Below are 23,859 nucleotides of genomic sequence, written 5' to 3'. Positions count from 1 at the left end.
GTGCCTGTTGGCCATCTCTATGTCTTGTTTGGAGAAATGTCTATTTAGGTCTTCTACCCATTATTCAGTTGGGTTTTTTTGTTGTTGCTGAGTTGTATGAGCTGCTTATTTTGGAAATTAAACCCTTGTCCATCACATCATTTGCGAATATTTTCTCCCATTCCGTAGGTTGTCTGTTTTATGGTTTCCTTTGCTGTACAAAAGTCTGTGCATTTGATTAGATCCCATTTGTTTACTTTTGCTTTTATTTCTATTGCTTTGGGAGACTGACTTAAGATAACACTGGTACGATTTATGTCAGAGAATGTTTAGACTTTTTAAAAATAAGTGAAGGTCAACAGGTAGGCTTAAACAGTCCCCAACTTCCAACTTACCAGCTAAATTCCTGGGCTACTCACTCTTCCCATGAAGCGTTCTTTCATTTACCTGTGCATCAGCAGTTTCCTCTTCAAAAATTTGTAATAACTAAATTCATCTTTAAAATATATTTCAAAATCCTGTCCCTAAATAACCAATGAGCAGTCAAATGAAAATCTACCTGTTCATTGAATGTTTCCTTGTTATATTTTCTCTTCTTCCAACTAGTTTTGGAATGCTTTTTCCTTTTATCGGAAATGCCTGGCTCTAGAACAGGGCTTGGCAAAGTATGGCCAATGGGCCAAATCCAGCCCACTGCCTGTTTTTATAAAGTTTTAATACAACACAGCCATGCCCATGTTTGCATATGGCCTTGCCCATTAGTTTCCATACTGTCTGTGGCTGCTTTTGCACCATAATGGCAGAGCTGAACAGTTCCAAGAGAGGTCTGCAAAGCCGAAAATATTTACTGTCTAGCCCTGAAAAAGTTTGCTGACTCGTGATTTACAATGATAGTTCCAGAAGAGACATTGACTCAACAGAAAAAAATATAAATTACTATCCGTGGATGAAAAATGTTGTCTGCCATATCAGTAAGCAAAGGATATTGCAGCCATCAAGCCATCAGCCACCTGCCACTGTGCACCCTGAGGGGATTCAGGATGGAGAAAAGTAGGATACTGGCCCTAGACAGTTAAAATGCATATCAAAGGAATGATTTCAATTAGCCCAGACTCTTGCCTCTTCCTATACAGAGAAATGCACTAAATTCATTAACTTGAGATGTTTGGTTTTAACAGTAATCTTTTGATGTTCTGGACTACCTGGTCTTTGTTGCAAAAACTCCTATATATCCTGCCTCTTCCCTTACCTCTGCGGGAACAATCTCAGAGGCTGTCTTCTGAGCTTAAGGAAGTTTTATTCAGCAGATTTTCTGATGACTTAATTCTCAGCTTTTAGGCTGCGCAGTTTTCAGTCAACATATCTTACAAAATAGAGCTGTCAAAGTCTTACAAAGGACTTACCTCTCCAGAATGTAACTAGCCAGCTGTTAGGAATGCAGAAAGAAGTAAGGGAGGAAGTCAGAGGAGGACCACACGCAGATGAGGCAAGGCCTGGAAGGAGGCCCCGCTGGCATGAGACCCAAAAGTCCTCTACAGTAGCTCTGCCAGGAGAGGGCGTGTGAGGCTTCCCAAACATCAGACTGTTTCCCCTTTCCTAGCTCACTCTCTTTTGTGATACAGTGAAAGCTGTTCAGTTTCTAGCTACCTCTGATGAGGGGGCTGTATGAATATAAATGACTATAGCAATGTTTCAGATTTAAGACTTTTATTTTTTCACACCCAAGTAAGCCCGGGCCGTTGACCCTTCCTGCCCCCAAGCCCCCTACCCTTCACAATGAGAAGAAATGTTTACTTTCACTCCATGGCTCAGGGAATACCTAAGCTTTGGCAGTGGCCTTGTAATGGGTCAGAGTGCGGGCAGAAGGGTCAGTGGCGCTAGTCCACCTGGGCATCCAGTAATGAGGCAGCCAGTCGGCGCGGCCCGGGTAGTGGCGTTCAAAGATCTGACGGTAGTAATAGCCTTCTTTCGTTTTGGGAGTATTGACGGCAAATTTTTGGGCTGCGCTTGCCATCACTGCGTCATCAACCTGCAAGAATAACAAGATAGAAGCGAAATGGTTTTTTAACCGGCACGGAAATACTTGTATTTAATCTGGCTTCACAAAAACAAAAAACAAACAAAAAGAGAAAAGGCATGACTGTATATTGTGTGAGAGACTCTTTGGATCACTTAGAAAATGCTAAAATACCCTAATATACATAGCTGCAGTGACCTTTAAGGAACATTCACATGCACACTTCTTCTAAGTGGTGGCTCTAAGTGTTTGATTCATTTGTGCCTAATAACGTCCGGCACCCAATAGGTGCCCAAAAATGTGTAAGATGAAAGCCAGGGGGCTTCCCTGGTGGCACAGTGGTTAAGAATCCGCCTGCCAATGCAGGGGACACGGGTTCAAGCCCTGGTCCGGGAAGATCCCACATGCCGCAGAGCAACTAAGCCAGTGCGCCACTACTACTGAGCCCACACTCTAGAGCCCACGTACCACAACTACTGAGCCCGCGTGCTACAACTGAAGCCTGCACACCTAGAGCCTATGCTCTGCAACAAGAGAAGCCACCGCAATGAGAAGCCCGCGCACCACAACGAAGAATAGCCCCCGCTCGCCACAACTAGAGAAAGCCCATGCACAGCCACGAAGGCCCAATGCAGCCAAAAATAAATAAAATAGATAAATTAAAAAAAAAAAAAGTCAGTGATGACTGGTAAGTCTCCTCTCTCTATTCTAGATGCCACTTTATTCTTACAGAATTCTTTAAAAGAAGTATTGTTTATAGGGCATCTCTCCCGCAGACACAAACATTTAAATTAAATACAAAATGAACAGTGATTACTACTCTGCATCCAAATTATCCTATTCCAGAAAATACCTTTAAAGACATGATACCTGATGGTCAATGTATTCCTGTAAAATCCTAAACCAGGAATTCTTAACTGAGGTTATTCCATCACTGAAGGCTTCTTTTGGTCGCCAGAGAATCTCTTTAGGTATCAGATTGGAGTCCTCAAACGTCTCTCTCAGAAGATGTTTTTCTATCCCGTTCTGACATGAAAACAAAAGGAGTGTCAGTGAAAGTTCTAAATATAACCAGTATCAATGGTTTTTTGACAGTTTTTATCTTGATTCACCCACCTTGGGGATTCTCATATTTGGTGGCAGAGACATGTAATAGGAAGAAAATCGATGATCCAGGAAGGGGACTCTCAGTTCAAGGCTTAAAAAGGAAAAGATGAAAATCTAAATCAAAATGGATATTTAGTGCCTGTCTGTTTAGATTCAGACTTAGTTTCCTAGGAATTCACTTAGCCTCTAAGTAATGTTAACATTATAAAGTCATTTTTATAACTAAATAACTAAATAACTGCCCCACGCTAATGCACGAATACAAAAACCTTCATTCAGAGTACATATTACATCATCTAGGGAGTGAAACGAACTACTGGAGAATAATTACTTTTACTTTCCCTTCTGTAAACTATTAAATATCTCAAAAATCAGAAAAAGAATGAGTGACCTGATCATTAAGAACGTACTTTGCCTTGACTTTTCTGACTCACAGTTTTTTCTAGGTGAGACCATCTCTCGTCCTATTAAAAACTGTAATGCTAATCTGCAGTTATTACCCTATCTGCTTGTCCTAACCAGAGTCCCCAGGATCCAAGAAACAGATGATGTGGCCTTTGATGAAACATTGTAGAACACTGGTTTATACTGAATGTAAGTTATTCATCAGTTAGTAGTAAAAATGTTTGAATTCAGTTCATTCCCCAACTTCATATTATTTTCTAATCTAAGTGTGATTTGGTAGAAGTAACTAAAAGAGTTGATATTGGTTGTTTATCACATACAGTAAGAGTCTTCAATTCTCCAACATGACCAGCTTTAAAAAGTGAAAACTTTAGCCAACCAGAAATGATACCAAAGAAACCTGTTTTATAAGCTGATCAAATCTCTTGCATCTTCGCTTCCCTCTCCCCACACATGGTCCCCACAGCATCAAACAGGCATGGCAGGTGCTCAACGCTCACAACATGAAGGTGTATAATCTTTATTTCTCTTAAAAAAAACTTTAAAAAAGAGCTGCAAGTGCCTTCCACCTCAGTTGCCCAGAAGTGGGCAAGATGTTGTGCTTTCAAGGTGGGAACTCCATCTCAAACCGCCTATCCATGTCCTCTCACCATGACAACAGCACTCTGATTCAGCCTTATCCCTTTGCACTAACAGACAAGCTTCATTTTCTCTATAGAAGGCATACTTTGCAACATATACTAACTGGAAAGAAAGAAATCGACCACTGAGCCTTTTGTTTTTTGAGGTTATTTTTACAATCGCTTCCTAAAATACCACGTTTACCCATGGGCAGCAGTAGTTCGATCTGCTCGGAGAACATCAAACAAATACAGTTCCTTCAGAAGCCGCTCACTCTCCTCCTCAGCCTTCTCAGGGGAAGGAGCCTATTTTGCAAACAGAGCTGAAGTTACAAATACACCCACAAGCTTTGCTTCTGGCACATGAAACAGTTTTTATATCTTACTCGTACACGTAACTCCAATTCTAAAGGTGGGTAAGACAAAAAGCCAAACAGAGCTTAGGGAATGGAGTAAATGCTTGATAAAACGTACCTTCCCTCACACCAAGACTGCTAGTGCTAAAACAAACAAAATGACATGCTGTACGACAGCCATAAGACCATAGGGGACTAAGAGCAGAAACATGATTCTTAGGCTTAACTAGTTCAAAAAAAGATATTATCTGCCACTATTAAGACTTCTTTCTCCCCCCAAAAATACAGACACTATCAGATTTCCTGATATGTCTCACAAGATATTCAAAGTGTTACTGTTATACCAAAAAAGAAGATAGAAAATAGGTAAATAATAATTCATACTTTTCTTCCCCTAGGATCAATATCCCTTCATTTGAGAATGCTTACCTTGTGAAAATATATGTAACCCTGTGTAAGTTCATCTGAACCTTCTCCAGAGAAGATCACTACGCTATCCGTGTTCTTCCGAATGTACTTTGAAATTAAGTACATACCTTAAAAAAGAGACAGAAATTATTGTTAATTTCCACATAACCCTCTACCAAAAATGCCTTTTATTTGATTTCTGGAAATGACTGCAAGCTTTGCTATATTAGACTAGACTCTCTGTTAATATAAAGCAGTTTGCAAAAGAATGACCTTATATCTACAATATCTTTATATGGTACCTATCTTTTTATGTACGTAATCCAAAAGTTGTACTGTTGTGATGAAACACCCCAAAACCCTTCCACAATTTTATTTATAGGTTTTAAAATGTTACTGCTTTCAGACCAAGAATGTCTATCTGAAAATTTTGCTAAACAATGTTAAAAATGCTAAAAAATTTTGCTGAACAATGACTCAAATATCTTAAATGTGATAACGTTCACACCAGTATCACTATAAAAAAATTAAAAGTTAGGGCTTTGGTAGCTTAATGTTTATTCGGGGCTTTTTTTCTGATACTTACTCCCCATTCAGCATGTCAAATACAGTTAAGAATATTGCATCATTAAAAGATGCTGGTTGGTCCCTGTAAACCAGTATCTGTTCTTAACTGTTTTTTCATGATCACCTCCCTATAGGGATACTTTTTAGATCTTTTTCCCTAATCTGCTTCACCAATGAAATATCAGTACCAGAAATACTGTATTTCTGTTGATGTACCGTGGCCCTTTGGAAGGCCAGAAACCACTGTAAAACCTAAGATTTTTTTGCCCTTCAAGAACTAATTTTTGCTTCCTTGGGAGAGACAGCACCTCTGCACTATTACTGCAAAGATTAGAGCATGAGGATGCAGACCCTAAACTTTGCAATGGAGTCCTGTCAGATTCTGCATCCCTTAAGAGAGGCATATCTAAGCTAGTAGCATATTAGAGACTCAGCAAAATTAGATCAGTCTGATTGGGAGTATACTTCTAATCTCAGTGTGTATCCACAGGGTAAAACTAGTATTTCTTGCTGCACAATATGTTATTGATTGATAAGTCCTACGATGGAATATTTACCAAAATATATCTAAAACGAGCATTCCTTACAGAAATTAGTTACAACGTAGACCTATTTCCCTATACAGCCCAAGAAACTTTTATACAGAGAAACTGGGGGAAAGGTGGTGCAAAAAATATGTATCTACTTTTTGGAGAAATATAAATAGTGATACCATAAATGTGGAAGTTTACTATGTATTTATTGTTCCTCTCCAAAAGAGGTTTCAGGAATTCTTAAATGGCCTGGTCTTCAACAATTGCTGACACAGGAATTTTACCTGTGCTCATTCTTGAGTACTATTTTTTAAACAACTGCTTGAAACAGGATTGTTTAATCCTTACACCTTTTCAGTATTAAAAATCTTTTTGGGATCATAAAATACCTTACCTACTGAAGCACGGACTGTCGTAATATCATAAGTTTCCAAGGAAAATATGACTTCATCCAGGACCTGAATGCCTTCCTCAGAGTTAAAGAGGACTTCATGGTGTTCGCTCCCAATATGATCTGCCACCTGATTATACAAAGAAATACCCACAGGCTTGTGTTTTAAAGAAAAGGACTACTCTTGAAAATGAAGCAGGACCATAGTTCACAACACATTATGAATTAACAAGGGTGTTAAACAAACAAGACAAACTAAGCAGAAATAATTCTGTAGGCCACCACAATAAGGGGAAATAATTCTCTAGGCCACTGCATACGAGCCCCACCTAGTCAGGCTCCCTTGCCTCCCCCAGTGTCTGCCCTCCAATGACCACCAAGAGGTAGAGCTCCCATCCACTCTTCCCACTCCAAGACTTCACCCTAACAAGCATGCCCCCCACTCCCCCTCACACTGATTTTACCTCCTTTTGGCCCTCCTGCAATGCCTAATTCTACATCCAGGATGTTATTCCTAAATTAAATGGCCCCTCCCCTCATTCTGTTTCCTTTGGCTATTGTGGATTCATTTAGCATTGGTCAGCTTGCTTTGGGACCACTTGCTTGCTCCTTCTCATCCACTCCATGCAAGTTTCTCCAAAGTGGGAACGAGGTCTCCCGCACACTGAATGTGTACAAGGTCCCCTCTGCCCACAGCCCTAAACACCGTACTTTATTAAAAAAAAAAAAGAAAAGTAAAAAGAATAGCTAACATTCTCTAAGTACTCACTACACGCTAGGTTCTATCCTACACACTTATATTAAGTATTATGTAATTTTCACCTCAAAACTATCCCATGGTAGATACTATTACTTCCATCGCGTAAGTGAGGAATTGTGTGGTAGAAGTAGGATTTGAAACCAGCAGTCAGGCTCTAAATATAACGCCTGCAGCCTGAACCACTATACCATGCCCTAACTCTCAAAAGGGCGGAATTATCATAGGGTCTTTGTGAGGACTGCATGGGTCGTGATAGATAAAAGTGCCCAGAGGGGCTTCCCTGGTGGCGCAGTGGTTGAGAGTCCGCCTGCCGATGCAGGGGACACAGGTTCGTGCCCCGGTCCGGGAGGATCCCACATGCCGCGGAGCGGCTGGGCCCGTGAGCCATGGCCGCTGAGCCTGCGCGTCCGGAGCCTGTGCTCCGCAACAGGAGAGGCCTGCGTACTGCAAAAAAAAAAGTGCCCAGAATACAGTGTACAACATAGTTGATATTCAACAGGCATTTCATTCCATTTTAATATATTTAATTCAAAACAATTACCTAAGTCAATGCAGCAGCAAAGTATAGAACCATCAATTACTAACAAGTCTGTCTTAACTACATAACAGGCAAAGACAGTGTCTTACCTTTCTAGCAGCTAGTAAATCAGGACTGTCTTCCATGCCAATCGCAAATGTCTGGAGAGGATACTGTACTTGGGCCTCTTTTAGCTGCTTCAACAGGATGGCAGCAACCAAACTGGAATCCAAGCCACCTATGAGCAAGACAGGAAGTGTAGTGGTTATGGGCCTTACATAAGAGAGGGACAGATATGCTTTACATTCCTATTAAGCACTAAGATTACAGTTTTACCATTTAAAATCCCTAAGTTTTATAAATTGAAAATCAACTTGAATGAGAAAAATCTAACATTTAACCTGTGACAATGGTAACAGTATTTGAATTGGTTAAAAACCACTACACACATTCTAGGACTCGAATCAAGATGGTGGAGTAGGAGGACATGGAACATTCTAAAGAATGTTTACTAGCTCACTCGTGCCAATATAATTATAGTATCACTTTAAGTTGCTACATTATTATTAAAATATTGAAAGCACTTACAGAAAACTTTTTCATCCTATAATGGAGGAAAGATTAAATCATATAGTAAGTATTTTATAGTCAAAACCTACTGGGTAGCTATAAATCATTTAACTTAAATATGCACTAAATACAATTAGGTTTTTAAACTGACTTCACCTGATAAAAGGCAGCCAATTCTTCTGTCCGTCATCAAACGTTTCTTAATGGCATTGTCAAAAAGGATTCGGAGGTTGTTCTTCACAGTTTCTATCTCAAAACCTATTAACACATAAAGGAAATTAAATAGCTGCAGAAAAGCCTGGGCTGAATTATTTACTGAAATGGGTACACAATCATCTACCTCTATCATGATGGCATTTGCTCAACAGTGAAGTTGGCCAAATTGCAATGTGTCACCTCCAAATTAAAAAGGAAACAGATTTTCGAACTTACATCATTCCAGTGATGTGAGAGTACAGTTTTCCTTTTGGGGAGAGAGGTGGGGAACAGGTGGGTGGGCTACTGCTTTCTTACCCGGGAAGAGTTTCTCCACACTGTCATACAGGGCATGCAGAGGCTCATCTCTACAGTGATGATATTTAACCATTTCCACCGATGCTACTTTGCCATTTGGCTTTAAATCCAAAACTTCATAGTGTCCTGGGAGAAAAGGCTCCACTTTTAAAAAAGGAGTCATGGAGTGCTTCAAGTTAATGAGACCTACATATTCAAAAAGATAAATTTATTCAAATGAGGATAATACTTCACAGTAACTTTCATGATTAGTTAATATCACCTAAATTCCTATTTATCTTCCCTCTTTTAATACAAATACGTGTCCATTACATAAGCAAAACTGGAAAAATATAATCACTCAAAACCCTACCATCTACTTACTAGAAAGGTAATAGTGGTACAGAGATGCACAGCAAAATTACATTCGTTTCTAGTAATTCAAGGCAATAGGAAAATCTTCAGTGTTCAATTTCTTCTCCCTAGCTGGAATTTCTGATTTTAAAAAATCTATTTTCTTCACTAAAGCAAACAAATATAAGAAAAGATATATTTATTAAGCAAAGAGAAGGACTTGAAACTTAATTTTATGATATCCTGGTAGTCACTTGTCATCACTGAGGTATCTTAAGAAAATAGCTTATGGTTCCCAGTCCTTTAACAAGCAAAATGATCCACCATTACGTACTTTAAACTCAGATATTAAGAAGTCAGACATCTATCCCTTATGTAGCTATTATATACTGTGTGTGAGTTAAACATTATAATTTAAATTTCCTCAATAAGTTCTCACAGGAAGTAACCAACTTGACATCACCATGATCTGTGATTAAAAAAGAAAAATCAGTGGTTTATTATAAACAGTAACAGCCTATCTACACAGAATACTTATTATGATTTATAATTTGAGTTGGTTGACCCAGGAATCTACTGTGTAGTGTGGAATTCAAACAGCAGACAAGCCCCAGATCCTATCACCAGCAAGCAGACCTCAAGCTAGCCACACAGCTCCTGTAGGGGGAGGAGCAGTTACAAGATTTTAAGCAGGGAGCACCATGACCAAATGAGGTTTTTTTGGGGTTTTTTTTTCCGGTATGCGGGCCTCTCACTGTTGTGGCCTCTCCCGTTGCGGAGCACAGGCTCCGGACGCACAGGCTCAGCGGCCATGGCTCACGGGCCCAGCCGCTCCGCGGCATGTGGGATCTTCCCGGACCGGGGCACGAACCCGTGTCCCCTGCATCGGCAGGCGGACTCTCAACCACTGCGCCACCAGGGAAGCCCCCAAATGAGTTTTTGATAGGCTATTCTAAAAGCACCGAGAAAGGAAAACTGTTGCCGTACAGTACTCTAGATGAGATCATGTTGTTTAGAAAAGGGCAGTGTTTAGGATGTAAAAAAATCACAAGTCAAGAAATTTCAGAGGGTAAATTTGATGTGAGACCGTAATTCCATATCAAGGTTTCGGAGACACAGTGGAAGTATGGAGTCTGCTTTTCCCTTGTGTTCTCTTTGCTGGGCTTCCCTAACAGCACTTTAGGTAAATAACATATATACTTCTTTGCCATACGATCACAGTAAGTGAGAAAGGATTTAAGGAATGAGGCAAAAAGGCAGACAGGCAGGTAGACCAGATTTTAGGATGTCATTCTATCTAGCTAGGAGATAAAAGATGAATGCCTTCCTCAACTTTATTGTCAAAAAATGCTAAATATGATTTACAAGTATTTTATTCCATTCTGTGGGTTGTCTTTTCACTTTCTTGATGGTGTCCTTTGAAGTACAAGAATGTTTAATTCTGATGAAATCCAATTTATTTTTTTGTTGCTTGTGCTTTCGGGGTCATATCTAAGAAATCTTTGCAAAATCCAAGGTCATGAAGATTTAGCCATATATTTTCTTCTAAGAGATTTATAGTTTTAGCGTTTACATTTAGGAGTTTGATCCACTTTAACTTTTAGGTATGGTGTGAGGTAAAGGTTTAACTTCATTTTTTTGCATGTGTATGTCCAGTTGTCCCAGCACCATTTGTTGAAAAGACTATTCTTTGCCCATTGAATGGTCTTGGAACCCTTGATGAAAGTCTGTTGACTGCAGATGTATTGATTCACTTCTGGACTCTTAGTTCTATTCCACTGGTCTATATGTCTGTCCTGCCAGTACCACACTGTCCTGATTACCATTATTTTGTAGTACGTTTTGAAGTCAGGAAGTGAGAATCCTCCTACTTTATTCTTTCTCAAGATTGTTTTGGCTACTGTGAGTCCTTTGCCATTCCCTATGAATTTCAGAGTCAGCTTGTCAATTTTTACGAAGAAGTCACCTGGGATTCTGACAGAGGTCATGCTGAATCTGTAGATCCACTGGGGGAGTCTGTGCCAACTTAACAATGTTAAGTCCTCGATCCATGATCATTGTATGCTTTCCAATTTATTTAGATCTTCTTTCATTTCTTTCAACAAGGTTTTATAGTTTTCAGCATACAGTTTTGCACTGCTTTTGTTAGATTTATTCTCAGGTATTTTATTCTTTTTGATGCTATTTGTAAACACAGAGTAAACCACGTGACCCAGCAAGTCCACTCCTAGGTATACACCGAAGAGAAATGAAAACACAAAAACTTGTACACAAATATGTAGAGAAGCATTATTCATAAGAGCCAATTGTCCATCAGCTGACAAAAGGAGTAACAGTGGATGAACAGAATGTGTTATATCCATGCAATGGAGTATCTTTTGGCCATAAAAAGTAAATACTGATACATGTTACAACATAGACAGACCTCGGAAACATTATGCCAAGTGATAGAAGCCAGTAACAAAAGACTGCATATGATATGACTCTGTTCATATGGAATGCCCAGAATAGGGAAATCCACATAGACTGAAAGCAGATTGGCAATTGGCTGGGACTGGGGGGACAGGGGGTAGAGGAGGTAGTTGGGGACAGGAAGTTTAATGGCTGATGGATATGGAGTGATGGGGAGTGACAGCTCAAGAGTACAAGGTTTGGGCTTCCCTGGTGGCGCAGTGGTTGAGAGTCCGCCTGCTGATGCAGGGGACACGGGTTCGTGCCCCGGTCTGGGAAGATCCCACATGCCGTGAAGAGGCCAGGCCCGTGAGCCATGGCCGCTGAGCCTGCACGTCCGGAGCGTGTGCTCCGCAACGGGAGAGGCCACAACGGTGAGAGGCCTGCGTACCGCAAAAAAAAAAAAAAAAACCAAAAAAAAGAGTACAAGATTTATTTTTATTTTTTTGGCCGCATTGCGAGACTTGTGGGATCTCAGTTCCCCTGACCAGGAATCGAACCGGGGCCCTCAGCAGTGAAAGCGCAGAGTCCTAACCACTGGACTGCCAGGGATTTCCCTACGGGGTTTATTTATTTATTTACTTGCTTTTTAAATTTTTTTTCAGTATGCGGGCCTCTCACCGTTGTGGCCTCTCCCGCTGCGGAGCACAGGCTCTGGACGCGCAGGCTCAGCGGCCATGGCTCACGGGCCCAGCCGCTCAGCGGCATGTGGGATCTTCCCAGAGAGGGGCACAAACCCGAGTTCCCTGCATTGGCAGGCGGACTCTCAACCACTGCGCCACCAGGGAAGCCCTATGGAGTTTATTTTTGAGGTGATAAAAAATTTCTAAAACTGACCGAAGCATTGGTTGCAGATATCTATGAACGTACTAAAAACCACTGAATTGTACACTTTAAATGGAAGAATTGTATGGCATGTAAATTATACACCAATAAAGCTGTTTAAAAAATGCTAAATTAAAATGAGTCTGTGTGATAGCCATGGCACAGTACCACAGAGCAATAACTGCAGGGACGGCCAACCCTACCATTACAATGTGACATAGGAAAACTTGAAAATACATATGGGATCAGACCAGACGCAGAGCCTATTAGCACAACAAAAATTAAATGACTTTACTACAGATTTATCCTCTAAGGTTTACAGAATTTAAGTGCTAAAAAGAGAGTCCAACTCCTTGGCTTTATAAAGGAAAGCTCAGAAAGTCCATGACTCACATAGACACTTATAAAAAATCTGGGTTGCCCCATTTGTAAATATGCATTGGATTAGATTTACAAATATTATTTAAAAGAAAACACAGAATCAGGACAATAATGAAAATCTACAGTAAAATTCTATCCTTACCTTTAGCTTCTGAACACACGGCCAAAAATCCATCTTCTGTCATGGCTTTAAACAAAGGTCTGACTCCATAGGTATCTCTGCCCAAGAATACTTTCTTATTGGCAGTATCCAGTAAAATAAATGCAAATACCCCATCCAACATACAAACTGTTTGCTCAATTCCTCCTTTGTCATAAAGATGAAGGATTATCTCACCATCCACTTTGGTCTGGTATTCAAATTCAAAATGGTGTTGCAGCTTAAGGAAACAATAGTAAAACAAAAATGTTAGAATCCTTGTGCATTCACTAATTGTTTTTTATTGCAAAGTTGCTTCAGTATTTTTGTGCTTTATAATTTCATGCACGTTAGTGATTTAAAAGAATAATGGCATTATAAAAATATAGCCTGTTTGAACTCAGAATCATACAAATTCTTTATAACATAAAGCTAAGCCCGTGAAAATTTTAGTTGCATTCTGATAAACAGAATACAGATGCAATGTACCTCGGTATTGCGTGGAGGGATGGAAATGTATATTATATACATACTGTGTATGTAATACACATGTATTTACATAAATATGTTAAGTTAAAGCAAATAGATTGCCAGGTGTCATGGACACTAAAAATGTGTCTTCTTCAACTGTGAGATTTTGGTTTGGGAATATAGTATCAGTCGAGCTTCTTCCAGTTCAGCCTCACAGACTTCCTATAAAAACAGAAAGCGAAAGGACAAACACATTTGGCACTATTCCCTGACAAATAAATGATTCCATCACAATGGTGGAGACAAATGGTCCAACACAGAGCTGCTGGTCCAGGGGAGGACTATAGCATCCCGTCCTTCCACCACTGCAGAGGCATTAAAGCTACTTCTCAGTGATGGACAAAATGATGCTGGAGCTTTATTCATCCACATCCCCCAGTGGAACAGCAAAGAGACCATCATTCCCACTGCATGTAGAGAGGGTTCAGTTAAGTTATTTAGGCCCAAACTCCGTGGCTCTCCCTCACCACTGGCCAACTGTGAGGGTGAAAACTTCTTGGTATGCTCCTCTTTCTTTGTACTTACTCATATTTTTGGCTGATAATAGAGAGGAGGTTCACGTAAACAAAATCAAGTTGAAACGCTGGGTACATTTGAACATTTAAAATATGTTTTTAAATATCAAAAAGTAAGTCTCTATGTTTATATGTGTATGACCTGTAAAGTATGCTTCACAACCATGCTCACTCTATAAATTTGAGAACCTTCTGTCTATAAGCACGGAACTGTCCAAAAATGGGCTTTGGCCGCTTCCAATAACTACAAAGCCACCTCCTGGTCACCTCTCCTTGCTCTGAGAGACTGTCATTGATGACCTCTGTCACTAGGAAGTAGTGTTTGGAAGGGGTCTTCTGCTGACCCTTCTGGGCTTAAGTACCTGCAGGATAAATGAGCCTAAAGCATTAGATGATTTCAGCAAGCAACACCTTCCAAATCTATACTCCACCACCACATCATCATCATGGCTCTTTGGCCTAAAGCTTACAGGTAACTTACTGGTTAATGATTCACGTGTATGCTTCCCACCCTCCTGAAGCCACACTTAGCTTAAAGCCCCCATGTTCTGCCATCACGCGGAAATCACACTGCCATCTGACTTGCTGGCTCTAGACCTCTGATGCCCCCTGCAGGGAAGGGGCCTCCTCTTTGCCCAACCTTCACTCGTATTCCTCCTCTCCTTGACCAGTCTCCCCCTCCACTCCCACTGCTGGCTGGATTTTAGTAGTAAATTCTATTTTCACCAAAAAAGGGGGACCTTTGAAGCTTATGTTGCAGAATTCTTTATATAAGCCTGAAATGTCAATTCTACTCTTTAGACAGATTTTAGATGCTCACACTAGATAACCTGAATGACTGGTAGAAGCAATGGAACTTCTCTGCGTCTGAAAATACAACACATTTGGCTAATTTAGAAAAGAAATATTTTCAAAATATTTAACTATTCAACAAAATACACAAAAGCAACTATGTTGTTCAAGTAAAATATGGCATTTCCTACCTAATTTAAGGTGAAAGTCAGGCTACTACTGCCATAATACAAACTTAGCATTCTCACGTACACGGTACCAACTTCGCTTAATAAGGAAGTTTTAACTGCCCCCTCCTCTATTCCCACTAGCTTGAAACTCCCTTACTTTTCCTGTTCCATTTCACCTCCAAGCACCTATAAAAATGATGTCTGATGTATAGTAGGCCCTTATTAAATATATGAAAGGAATATGCTGAATAACTATACCGACTCTTCAAATGAAAAGCCTATTCTTGAGTGTTCCTATAAGCGGACAACAAACAAAGACTAAAGCTATTATTCAGAGATAAAAATGGCCAGAGGGTGACTAGAATATAAATCCCTACTCATGAATGATAGGCATATATCAAGAAGTCTCAAAAAGTACCAAGAAAAATCACAACCAAATGTATGACCCTTGAATGAAATCTGGCTCAAAACCAAAAAACAGCTATAAATATATTCTTGGAACACCTGGGAAATTTTAATATGAACTGGATATTAGAGGGCATTATGGATTCTTAGGTATAATAATAGTATTGGTGTTAGGTAGAAGAATGTCCTTATTCTTAGCAGACAAATGCTTACATATTTAGGAGTAAAGTGTTATAATATCTGCAGTATACTCTAAAATGATTAAGCCCAAAATTGAATGTGTGTGTATATAGACAGAGATATAAAGCAAAAAAGGCAAAACATTAACAATTATTCCATTCAGATGCTCAATGTTCTGTTCTTTTTTTTGTAAATTTGAAATTTTCAAAATTAAAAGTTGGGGCAGAGAGTGACAAAAAAATAACTTGCAAATTTTAGATTAAAAAATTTCTTATGAAACACTAGCCAAACAATTCCAGATTGCAAGGCTCTTAGTAAATGTGGCTTCCTCGGGTTAGAATTTCCAAACCTTCACTACTCTCATCCTAAGAGTATGCTTTCACCAGATTAAAAAGCCGTTCCAATTTTAGTGCTGCCGAAAGTCTTACTTCTTGCACTCCACTGCATCTGGCTACCTGTCTATCCTTCACCTGATTAATTATGCAACAGCAACATCTTAAGGGCAGCTACAAATGTGATCATCCACAAACTATTAAATTCTATCCCTGCCTTAAAAATCTTCAAATCTCATTGCTCTAAGAATTATATTCTACCTCCTTACCAAGTCCTTCTTGCTCTGGCCCTCCCCAATCCCACCTGGCCCTTGTTCACTTATGACAATCCCAGGGTTCTAAGCATGCTATTCCCTCTGCACGAAAATGCCCTTCCCAGCCCTGCTAGCTAATCGTTGTCCATTCAAGTCTGAGTTCAAGTGTCAATTCCTCAAGAGGCTTTCTCTGACTACCTATACTGAAACTGGATCTCCCATATCCATGAGCTCCATATTCATTTTTTCAGAATGCCTAGTATATGTACAATGATTTTTTTTTTGTCTGCTCCCTAAAGGAATAAACTCCTCCAGCATGCAGACCTACCTCTCATATTTACTACTGTATCCCCAGTGCCTAACACAGCCTCTAATTAACATTCAAATTCATAATAGGAAAAAAAAAGATTCTAAGAGTTAAAAACCTGAAATGTAATCCTTTTTATCATTTTTTTGTGTGTGTGACCAAGTCATTTCACCTCTTTGTGCATCGGTGCCCTGTCTCTCTCTATATAATTGGAGCAAATGAGAACGAACATGGAAAGTGTTTGAAAGCAAAAAGCATTATACAAAATAAAATTATTATAACCAACTAGCTCTAAGGCTTAATCACATCCAGATAGCTTCTGGTTTTATTCTGTTTACCTTCTTGTGGTTGTAGATTTCACCGTTGTAACACAGCCACAAGTAAGGATATTTCTTCACTCGAATTGGCTGCATTCCAAACAGCTGGTCAACCACTGCCAACCGGTGAAATCCAAAGCAGCAGTTGGTATATCCATTGACATTCTCAAAACGAAATGCATCTGGACCTCTGTGTGCAATCTTCATAGCACTCAGACACTGAACAGAAAGGCAGTCGTCACTGCCAAAGAGGGCCCAAATGCCACACATGGTGCAATGGAGCTATGGGCTCTCTATGGAGAGAAAAACAGACAAATTAAATATTCAATACCCAATCCAAGTCTGTATTCAATCTTGATTCCCAAAACTTGCATAAGCCATTTCAAAGACTGAAATATAAATTATCTTATCTACAGCAATTTTCCAGTAGGTTGGCAGTCACACAGGGACAGAGAATGATTTAATTTACTTACAAGTATTCAGGAAAGATGGATGACCTTAACATCCAGCCAGCTATAGTAGCTTAGCCCCCAGTCAAAGGTTGCATCCCTCTCACATTAGGATTTGGTCAGCTAGAGCTAGCAGTGTTCAGGCCACATTCTGTTTTGTATCCTAGGTTTACACCCAAGATACAGATACACATGCAGGCTGGCTCCATCCTTGCCAGAGATCCCATCCCCACTCTCTCCATCCCAGAATCCCAAAAGCCCTGAAAAATCCAAGAGATGCTCCAGATTACTACAGTCGCCTCTTGTGTGTCCTTGACAATTAAATGCCTCTTTATACCTGTACTAATAGATGTATAGTGGGTAGAAAAGATGATCATACATACTGCCTAAGTGTAACATTAAGATACACAGCTATTCGCGGAGCGGCTGGGCCTGTGAGCCATGGCTGCTGAGCCTGCGCGTCCGGAGCCTGTGCTCCACAACGGGAGAGGCCGCAACAGTGAGAGGCCCGCGTACCGCAAAAAAAAAAAAAAGATACACAGCTATTATAAACATTTCACTACTTCTAGCTTACCTCCAAGTGACTTATTCAAACACAATCAAAGAAATTCTAAAAAGAAAAGAGAAAGCAATATTATCTGATATCTTAGTTTAATAACAACAAAAAAATTTAAGTTGACAGAGATACAAAATGTTCACCATCAAAATGTCCTAAAAGACAAAAATGTTAAACATTTTTGTCTCAAAGCTACCTTGGTGAGTAAGAAAGCAAAGTAGGTGGGACAGACACAGCAGTACCTCAGAAAAACAATTTGGCTCTGCGCTGTAGGCCAAGAAGCAAATAAGTACTTCCTACAAATGTTAATTACTTTGCAATTCAAATTCAATTCTCAACTGTGAAATAAAGAGCAGTTTTAGTTGAATGCTGTCAGCTCAAAACAGTTACTTTACCTAAATATCTGTAACTTGTAAACTATTTTGGTATTTTTTAATGGAAATTTGCAGCAAATGCCTAGATAAAAGGCATCAAGAAAAAAATATAAATATTCAAGTTACATCAATCACTTGGAACAATCCTCTGAAGACATTTCATTTGCATTTAAATGAAACAAAGCCTAATTTGGAGCTTTTATGAGACCAGATCAAATTAATGGAAAATGGTATTAACTAAAACAACTTGGAAATGAAGTATCACATGTCCTATGCAACCCCTCCCATGCATTTGGCCAAATAGCTCATAATCAGATACAGGAACATCTCTGAGATATTGTCAGTTTGGTTCCAGACCACCGCAATAAAGCAAGTCACATGAATTTTTTGGTTTCCCAGTGCATATAAAAGTTATGTTTACACTATACTGTAGTCTATTAGGTGTGCAATAGCATGATGTCTAGCAATGTACATACTTTAATTAAAAAATACTTTATTGCTAAAAAATGCTAACCATCATCTGAGTCTTCAGCAAGTAGTAATCTTTTTGCAGTGGAAACATCAAAGATCACTGATCACAGATCGCTAAAGTTTCAAGTTACAAAAATGTGACAGACAGGAAGTGAGCAAATGAGCAAATGCTGTTGGAAAAATGACACCTATGCAGAGTTGTCACAAACCTTCAATTTGTTTTAATTTTAAAAAAAAAAGTAGTACCTGCAAAGCTAGGTATGCTTGGATTTACTTCGAGATTTACTGGGAAAATTCACTGAGGTTTAAGTGAAGTGACTATTAATAAGCCATCTACCTTTTTTTTTTTTTTTTTTTGCGGTACGCGGGCCTCTCACTGTTATGGCCTCTCCCATTGTGGAGCACAGGCTCCAGACGCGCAGGCTCAGCGGCCATGGCTCACGGGCGAGCCGCTCCGCGGCATGTGGGATCTTCCCGGCCCGGGGCACGAACCCGTGTCCCCTGCATCGGCAGGCGGACTCTCAACCACTGCGCCACCAGGGAAGCCCAAGCCATCTACCTTTGACTCTAGAAAAATGGGCTGGGAAAGTGCTCTGAAATCATGTGCGGTGATTAGTCAGTCATTTACCTAAGTCTTCCTAATGCTGCTTAGTGAATCCCATTAAGCATGCTACAGAAACACAGTAAGCACTAAATTGGAGGGGAAACAGGGGCGCCAAACGATTGCAAAGCACACTTATTTCTCCAGCAGGAAAAGCAAATTAAAACTATCACCTATTATTTTTATTGGAAACAGTATTACTTGCAAACATCCTACTTGGCAATGCTTTTTCCTACTGCTGTTACCTGTTCCCAGTAATTTTCCATATTTCCTCATAAACGTCTAGAGCAGTGCTGTCCAATTGAAATGTGAGCCACATGTGTAATGTTAAATATACTAGTAGCGCCATTAAGAAAGTAAAAAGACAAAAGCATAATAAAAAAATTTTTTAAAGAGAAAAAAGTGAAATTTCAAATAGATTTTAACACAATGTACTGAAAATAGTATTATGTCAACACGTAATCAGTACAAAAATATTAACAAGATATTTTACATTGCTTTTTTCTATTAAATCATCAACACTTTAAGCATATTTCAATTTGGATTAGCCAGCACTTCACGTTCTCAATAGTCACATGTGGCTAGTGGTTACTGAATTGGACAGTGTTGTTTCAGAGCACTTAATTTCTTAAACCAATACTTAAAAGCAAAGTGATACGCTGAAGTTTAAGATTTCAGCAACTAACTCCTGCACAGGTTCAAGACTTAAATTATTTTTAAAAAAATAGATCTTTACTGGAGTATAATTGCTTCACAATACTGTGTTAGTTTCTGTTGCACAACAAAGCGAATCAGCCATGTGCATACACATGTCCCCATATCCCCTCCCTCTTGAGCCTCCCTCCCATCCTCCCAATCCCACCCCTCTAGGTCATCGCAAAGCACCGGGCTGATTTCCCTATGCTATGCTGCTGCTTCCCACCCAGCCAACTATTTTACATTCCGTAGTGTATATGTCGATGCTACTCTCACTTCGCCCCATCTTTGCCCTCCCACCCCATGTCCTCCAGTCCATTTTTTATGTCTACCTCTACTATTTACCATAGCCAGGACGTGGAACCAACCTAAATGTCCATCGACAGATGAATAGATAAAGGAGATGTGGCACATAGATACAATGGAATATTACTAAGCCATAAATTACTTTTAATTAATCTTATAATAATGAGATCAATCAATGAAAAAGTTGAGTTACCAGTGCTTTTAAATTATTTATCAAGCACCCCGGGCAATAGATGGTAAAGAAATAATGTAGGCCACAGGCTGAGGAAAAACACTGTCCATTCATTCAAACTAATAACATTAAACTGAAACTGGCCCTATAAAATAGATATCCAATGAGAAAAAGCATGCCCGTTTCTTTTGCCTTTTCCCATACCGCGCCGCCTGTCGTGCCCAGATCTCTTCTGGGCAGGATTTGCTCAGCAAGTCACTTGTTGAGTCTTGCAGTCCACACAGATGGGGGGAGGGGTAACTAGGTGAAGGGGTGGAGGTTGCCGGAGGTGAGGGGTTATCCTCCGAGGCCTTAACAGACAGCCCTGCAGACCCTCCCTCTCGGACCAGGACCTAGCGACCGCGTCGCCCCATGACTCGCGACTGCACTCGGGCCACGTGCACCCTCCAGCCCATCCGAGCGGGTCCCCTGAAATGCGAAAACTTCCGCAGGCTTCGACACAATATAATACAAAATACTTAAATTTAAAATGGCCAACTTAAACCGCCGCCGCCTTCTCTCCAAAGCGGCAGGGCCTTAGCTCTGCGGGTCACGCTGTCCCCGCTCCGGGACCACAGCGGAGGTCTTCCCAGGGGCGCACCAATCGGCCCCGCCCCCTTTGCTCGGCAGCAGCCGCAACAGCAGCGGACGCCGGGATCCGCGTCTGCCCTCCTGTCGGGCGGGCCAGGCTGCCGCGCATCCTCCTCCCTCTCCCGGGGCAGCCCCGCGGCACGCCGGGAGAGCGCCGCGACCCCCGGCTGCCCAGCCTACCTGGGCTCCAGCGAGGTGGGCCAGCGGGCGAGCGTAAGGTGAGCAGGCTGCGACTTGCGGGCTGAGGACCTCCCCTCACCTCTCACTTTATAACCTTCTGGCTCCTGTAATGCGTGCGGGAAGTTTCATCACTTCTGGGAGGACCAACCAGCGCGCAGAGGCGTGGCCCGCAGGGCGTGAAGGCGCTAGCCCGGCCAGGACTGGATGCGGAGCGAGGGATGCGGAGCGAGGGAGGCGGAGGAACTGCTCTGTTTCTTGCTTCTTAAAGTGTTAGTGCACCTGCTGAGGGAGAGCCTCAGAGGTCTGCCCAGGTGCCCCACTGACACCTAGGATTACCTTACCTGCTGTTCTGACAATTCATTAATCTTCCGCACTTGTTTTGTTCTTAGGGAAACCATCAGCAACTGATTGCCGTATCCCCTCTGCAGCAGATCTCCCTCATGTCTTTAATTGTGAAGTCTTTAGAAGTGCTTTATCCTCCTTATTACTAAGAGAGCATCTTAGCTGTGGATACACATATATTTGCTAAATTAATAAATAGTGAGACAGATGGGAAGAGCTGGATGGGTCTCCACCTTTTATTTTATTTTTTATTTATTTTGGGGGGCATGAAACTCCTACATCTTTATTTTTTAAACATTTATTGAAGTATGATTGCTTTACAATGGTGTGTTAGTTTCTGCTTTATAACAAAGTGAATCAGCTATACGTATACATATATCCCCATATCCCCTCCCTCTTGCGTCTCCCTCCCACCCTCCCTATCCCACCCCTCTAGTCCACTTTTTATTAAATACAAATTAGATTTCATTATGTTCTTCTACCTCAGATGGAGTTAACTTTCTCCTTCCTCTGGACTTACAGCACAGTGTAATTGTATTTTGTGATGGATCATCATCAGACTTCTGATGTGGTTGTATTGGCACTCAACCAGACGGTCACCTTGTTGGTTGTGTCAACCTCTTCACCTTTTGGCTCTCAGGATCGGCTCAGTGGATTCATGTATTCAGTTCAGTTCGATTACTCATTACATTTGGTCGCTGATAAATTTCACTTTCAGGAAAGGACTGAGTTCCATTCCAGTCTGAATTTTATGACTAGTCATATGACCATGAGATATGTTCTATAACCTCTTTACATTTACATCTTTAAAATAAGCAAGTTAGGGACTTCCCTGGTGGTGCAGTGGTTAAGAATCCGCCTGCCAATGCAGGGGACATGGGTTCGAGCCCTGGTCCGGGAAGACCCCACATGCTGAGGAGCAACTAAGCCCGTGGGCCACAACTACTGAAGCCTGAGCGCCTAGAGCCCGTGCTCTGCAACGAGAAGCCACCACAATGAGAAGCCCACTCCGTGCAACAAAAGAGTAGCCCCTGCTCACCGCAATTAGAGAAAGCCCGCACGCAGCAACGAAGACCCAACACAGCCAAAAATAAATAAATAAATAAATAAATAAATTTAAAATAAATAAATAAAATAAGCATGTTAGAGACTACTGGGGGTCCTTCCAGTCCTGAAATTTTAAGTACTAAAGTGATGAGAGTTCTGTAGAGCCATAGCACCCAAGGAGGGAAATTATTTTTTTTCATCCCCACAATATCAACTATCTCATCAAAACTCAAAATAGCATTGCAATCTGGATATTTTTACATGAGACCCAATTAGAAGTATATTATCCATATTTACACACCTAATACTTGTGGATCCAGATGTGAAACCAGGTTTGTCTAGATCACAGGCCATTTTCTTTTCATCACATTCTGCCTGTGGAATAGAATGACAAGAAGATCCGTGTTGTACTGGAGACACTGACAGAAGAGAAAAGGGTTGATATAGCTTCTCTTATTTTTACAAAATATGAATGATCTCCATTCAGGACAAAATATATTTTCTTTTCCAGATTTCATCCCCATACATATATTGGAGAATTACCCTGAAATTAGACTTTTTTCCTATTTATTGTCTGCACTGAGAGCTTCAAAGAGGAGACTCTCCATTTTAAAGGCACTGATGAACTGGTACCAGTACTGCCCTCAAATTTATTATGCAGAACTGGGTAAGCCGTGTCCTCATTAAAAGTTATTTAAGGCCTAATGTTTCTTTATAAAATCTAAGTCACATTGATACCTAAAACCAAACTATATCAGTGACCCCTAAACATTTTTACAAAGATTCCTTGTAGAATTTTTTTAAAAAAGGTTTTCTTGACCTGTCCCCACAAGAAGACAGTGTGCTTTTAGTGTCCCTTTGATAGAGAAAATATACCAAGATAAAAATAAACAAGGCCCCATGACTTCATAACACTCTAAAATAAATTTGTATTTTATTAGTCACATCAGCGCCAAAATAAATTGAGAAATAGTAAAATTACATGTGCAAGACATACTGAGATCACACTATAGTTAATGCTTGTACAGGATACAGGTTTGATATCCTCATGTAATACATTCCCAACCAGTTCAGTGATTGTCAAGAATACAAATTCCCTAAGCACAGAGCATGCAGTGGACACTGAGTAGTTGCCAGACAAGAGCAAGGATGATAGAGGACTAAGTTCTAAGGTTCTTTATTGCCCTAAAGTTTTCAGCATCAAATAGACTTTGCTATGTCCTATTCTATATACTCTCTCAAACCTGAGGACAAGCTGGGAAAGTAGGTTTTCTACCCACATTTTACAATGTAAAACTAAGACTCAGAAATTGAGGGATTTAGCCAAATACACACTGTTTGAATGAAATCATAAAGAACT

General features: G+C 40.5%; 1 protein-coding gene across 2 annotated transcripts; it reads right to left on the bottom strand.

The window, feature by feature from the left end:
* Positions 1 to 1,669: 1,669 nt before the first annotated feature.
* Positions 1,670 to 21,233, bottom strand: ASNS (asparagine synthetase (glutamine-hydrolyzing)). 2 transcript variants are annotated; one of them, XM_060108097.1, is made up of 13 exons: positions 21,111 to 21,233; positions 17,699 to 17,734; positions 16,697 to 16,968; positions 12,876 to 13,113; positions 8,744 to 8,929; positions 8,387 to 8,488; positions 7,771 to 7,898; positions 6,387 to 6,513; positions 4,914 to 5,020; positions 4,334 to 4,434; positions 3,113 to 3,194; positions 2,867 to 3,022; positions 1,670 to 2,008 (listed from the first exon to the last, which is right to left on the bottom strand). In XM_060108097.1, the coding sequence occupies exons 3-13, from the start codon at positions 16,943 to 16,945 to the stop codon at positions 1,799 to 1,801; spliced, it is 1,686 nt and encodes a 561-aa protein (XP_059964080.1). In that variant the 5' UTR covers positions 16,946 to 16,968; positions 17,699 to 17,734; positions 21,111 to 21,233; the 3' UTR covers positions 1,670 to 1,798. The 2 variants fall into 2 exon arrangements, with proteins under 2 accessions (XP_059964080.1, XP_059964079.1); XM_060108096.1 differs by lacking the exon at positions 17,699 to 17,734.
* Positions 21,234 to 23,859: the final 2,626 nt, after the last annotated feature.

Source organism: Mesoplodon densirostris, chromosome 9, assembly GCF_025265405.1.
Source record: "Mesoplodon densirostris isolate mMesDen1 chromosome 9, mMesDen1 primary haplotype, whole genome shotgun sequence".
In the NCBI taxonomy this organism is placed as follows: Eukaryota; Metazoa; Chordata; class Mammalia; order Artiodactyla; family Ziphiidae; genus Mesoplodon; species Mesoplodon densirostris.
This window is presented reverse-complemented; position numbering and strand designations above follow the sequence as displayed.